Consider the following 4,436-nt stretch of genomic DNA (forward strand, 5'->3'; position numbering starts at 1 on the left):
CAACCCATGGCAACAGTTTAAAAGTAACCCAATTATGTGGAAAAAACGCGGACTTGGCAACCCTGCATCCAACAAGAGCTACCGGAGTCAGATTTAGAGATTAAGAAAAAAACAAATCACGGACATTTTGGGCGATTAAGAAATCACGGCCGGACGCATTTTTTACGGTCCAAAAAGAGGACATGTCCGGGGAAAAGGGGACGTATGGTCACCCTAGTCAACTGTAGGAAATGTAAGATGACGCACAGGTCTGGGAACGGGTCCAGTGCGTTAACTGAGTTAATTTTGAATCGCGTTATTTTGTCATAACTAATTAATTAAGACAACGCGTTAATATATATACAATTTGTATAGCCTTAACATATTGCACCCTTATAAATTATTTTAAAACACCTAAAAGCTTTAAAATCTAAAAGCAATTGTATAATTCACACACTGTCCACAACATACCTGATGCTGCACTGATTTCTGAGTGGTGCAGCTAGGTAAACACAACAGATGCTCTATGAGCAACATGAGCCCTGCATCTAGACTAAATTGAGGACTGAGTCATCACTTGTAAAATCTTTGGTGAATCACCTGAAAGTGGATTCTCTTGCTGTCAAAATCCCCTTCGCTGGGTTTCCTGGCAGATGTCCTCACAATAACTTTGCAATGCCTTTCATTTTTGGGCACTGTTGCTTATTATTTCAATGCCAAATATAAAGGAGTTCAACTTTCATCTAGATGGGCGGGGATGCAGTTGAGCATTTTTGTCTTTTGTAGGATTTTCTATACTGATATCATTAAAGTGCAATAACACAAACAGGTGAACACTTAAACTGAAATTTACTGGGAAAATCCCTGAAATGAGTACCAGTTTGTCATTGAAAAAGATATCAATATCAAATTTGTCTGAATATTCCCCTAACTTCTTTCAAAAGTGTCTAATCTATTTTTGTGAGTGCAAAGAGACCAAGAGAGTCAAGTTCCGAAAGAAATTCATTTATGATTAAGTGAAAACATGAAGAAAACCATATAGTGAAACAGAATATGGTTTATGAGAACACGTAGCTGATACAGATCCAAAAATACCTTTCTTAGGAAATATTAATTCATTATATACCAAAACATACAAAAAAATTTTTACTTTAGGGTTGTGCAGCCCTATTTTTTCTCATTTTATTAATAAAAATAAATGACTTAAATACAAATTATTTTAACCACCTTAAATCTTAAACTGTGGCAGTTTCAAACATGAAAACAACTGATAGTATTCAAAAGAAAAAAATGCATTGGACATGCAACATCAACTATACACAGCAACAGTCTTTAATTTGCATAAAAAAGCAGGAGAGGGGCTTTCTTAAAAAGTTTTTTCACTTTGACTCTTGTGTCACAGATCCATTAATGTGAACTTCGCAGCAGCTGCAGGCTATGATTTAACTGTTCACTCTTTCGCCTCAGCTGTTCTTTGATGGACAGCAGCCTTTGCTCATCCAACTGTATGCTGTGGATGCACTCTGTCGCCTTTTTTAGGATAACCACTTTAGCGGCTTTCTCGTTATTTGCAACCTCAGGGATCTCATCCCGTAATGCGAAAAAGCTGAGTTTGAGCTCGTTTCTGCGTTGGCGCTCCAGCACATTGTGAGTCCTGCGTTTGTCTTTGTCCTCAGAATCCGATGTCCGGGGACTCGTGCACTTGCGTTGTTTCACATGCCTGCTGCTGTTGTTGCTGCTGGCCTCCAGTCGTAGCCTCTTGACAGCCGGCTGGTAATGCCGTGTGGAGGGGTGGGCAGCGTAGTTGTGCTGGTGGGTGGAGACGTGACAGCGCTTCAACACCAGGGGACTGGGGTACCTCGAATCTGACACCTCCGTCTCGTTTCTTTTCTGTCGCTTTTCCACAGTCACCACATCAATTTCTTCCTCTTCCTCTTCCTCCTCCTCCTCCTCTTCTGCAATTGAATTAAAACAAGAAAAATAATTAACTTAAAACATCAGCTCATTTAAAACCTCATACAACAGTGCAGTGGGAATTTCATGGAATTTGGCAATTGGCTTTCCACAAAGGGTGGGGTGTGGGGGGGGATCTCTGCATTCCAGTCCCCGCCTACTTTCCTCGTCCGCTGATATTTGAACATTGCAGTTTTTCCTACAGATCTGACTCAGGTCTAGCAGAGGGGAGGTGGAGGGATCTTATACAACTACCACTTGCACCAATCATTGCATCAAGGGTATGAGGATAAAGTCCCTTGACTGGCACACCACCTCACCGGTGACATGTAAAGGTCACTTAAATAAAGCAAGCACTTGCACATGTAGTAACCAGATAAATCAAGATTATGCATGTCATAAATAACAAAATAATGCATAACATACCAGAATCACTGCCACTGCTGCTGGAGCTGTTAGGTGGAGTGTCCAGGACAAGCATGGGTTCTGATGGAGCAACCTTGCTGAATTTGCTGGACTCCGTGAGGGGATACGGGAAGACCACAGAAGGGTCGATGCATTCTGATGCAGAGGTGCTCATATCCTGCAAATAACTTGCATTGAGTCGATTTGAGCTGCTGTCAGACATCAGTTCTTTCCTAGCAGCGTGCAGGGACGCTAGTCTCTCAGAAACCACTTTCTCCAAATTGGCAGCTGCGGAAAAGCCGCTCCACATGCAGTCCTGGATGATGATGGACTTGATGAAGGACTGGGAGTTGTCCGCGTCGCAGATGAAGCTCTGGTTGACCACGTCGTCTCCCAGGAACTCGCTGACCATCTCCAGCTGCTCGGCGGTGGAGAGCGACTGTCTCCGGCTGGGTGAGAGGGGCGGTGTGGGCAGCAGCTCGAATTTCTTCCATATGTCCTCGCTGGGAGCTGGAGGTTGAGTCTGTCCTTGCTGGTGGTGATAGAAATCCTCATCGTCGTTGTCGAAATAGAAATAGGGCTGGATGGAGTCGTAGTCGTAATCGTAGTTTTTATACGCCAAACTCGCAATCACCGGCATTTTGACACTTTTTTGTGAACAAAATACAAATCGGAATTATTATAGTGCATATGCAACTAACTAAACATCACAACGCAACGCTTTACCTAAAATGCACATATTTACACTATGCATAAGATGCATGAGGGTGGATAAAATAGCTAACGTTAAATAGTGGAACTACATGACAGCATGTGTAAAAACGGAGCGATTAAAGCGGGGTTACTATCAAAACATTAAAAAAAATAGCCTGCTTAGTGTATTCTTTGAGCGTGCAACATGCAAACCGCCGTTTAAAAAACAAAGATATTTGCACTCATATCACGCAAGTTGCCCTTTAAGTCTAAAAGATGCATGCAACATCAAATGCCGGATGGATCCTTACCAAATGCAGCTTCAGAATGATTTCTTTCGAAACACAATGCAATGAAAAGAGAACAAAAAATAAGGAACAAAAAGTACAATCCAACAGTTTATCCCGGTCTCTTGCAGCATAAGTGGAATCAGAGTCGTGGTCAAATGGAAAGTGATGGAAAATGTAATGAACGCTGCGCGCTCGTGCCCCCTCAGATGCTGGGCAGACTGATGTGTGTGTGTCAGTGGCAGGCTGAATACATTCTGTAGCTCCCGCGAGCTGAAGCGGCGCCCACTGACGTAAGATTACGCATCTAACGTTTCCCGCCAAACGAAAACACGCTTGTTGGCGAATTAAATGCCACCGCTAGGCTCCCACGTCTGAAATAAAAACACAACGACAACTATAATTACTCTTTATTTACTTAGCAGACATGTTACAGCTATGTCTGAATTCGATAACTGTGGGACTATTTTCTCGCGGAAGCAAATTTAGCAAAAGCCGGTGGGCAGGGATTTGATGTCACTTGAGCCAGTTATAGTCAAGCAGTGACAGCTCACTTTTTCTTTTTGGAAAAAGGATGAATTTTCATTTTAGTAAACAACGACACAACAAAACCAGATCTTTCTAATCAGGTCTTATTCTGTTTAAATTCACAAAGATAAGCAAAATAGGTTATAAGAAAACAGGCTTTGAAGAAACCAAAGCAAAGCAGAGCTTGAAGCAAAGCAAAAAATGAGTCTTGATGTCAAATTATATATCTTCGTATACCCTTTTTCATCTTATATTTTGTGTGCTGATTAGAAAGTGTTTCTAGAATTTGTATGACTGTGACAAAGCATATAAAAAGACTAGTGACCGCATTGATTGTAGAAACCATGTTCGCAGAAACCAACAAGTTTATAAGAATGCAGACATGTAGGCTATGGATTATGTTGTTGCAACAAAACAATAAAGAAATGTAACCATCATCAAACCACCTCAGCCTGTCACAAAATGTAGGCTAAGTCATCCAGAGTAGTGTCTCTGAACCAGGGGCCCGGGATCCACTAGGGGGCTTCAGTAAACATCCAAGGATGTTGCAACATTAATTAAATTATTAGGATATATTATAGGAATACCAAA

At 41.6% G+C, this 4,436-nt stretch overlaps 1 protein-coding gene across 1 annotated transcript; it reads right to left on the minus strand.

Moving 5' to 3' along the window:
• Positions 1 to 1,195: 1,195 nt before the first annotated feature.
• On the minus strand, positions 1,196 to 3,541 carry LOC107558335 (transcriptional regulator Myc-1). The gene is made up of 3 exons (XM_016241987.1): positions 3,342 to 3,541; positions 2,359 to 2,984; positions 1,196 to 1,934 (listed from the first exon to the last, which is right to left on the minus strand). The coding sequence occupies exons 2-3, from the start codon at positions 2,975 to 2,977 to the stop codon at positions 1,387 to 1,389; spliced, it is 1,167 nt and encodes a 388-aa protein (XP_016097473.1). The 5' UTR covers positions 2,978 to 2,984; positions 3,342 to 3,541; the 3' UTR covers positions 1,196 to 1,386.
• Between the last annotated feature and the right edge of the window lie 895 nt (positions 3,542 to 4,436).

Source organism: Sinocyclocheilus grahami, unplaced genomic scaffold (assembly GCF_001515645.1).
Source record: "Sinocyclocheilus grahami isolate Dianchi unplaced genomic scaffold, SAMN03320097.WGS_v1.1 scaffold641.1, whole genome shotgun sequence".
Lineage (NCBI taxonomy): Eukaryota > Metazoa > Chordata > Actinopteri > Cypriniformes > Cyprinidae > Sinocyclocheilus > Sinocyclocheilus grahami.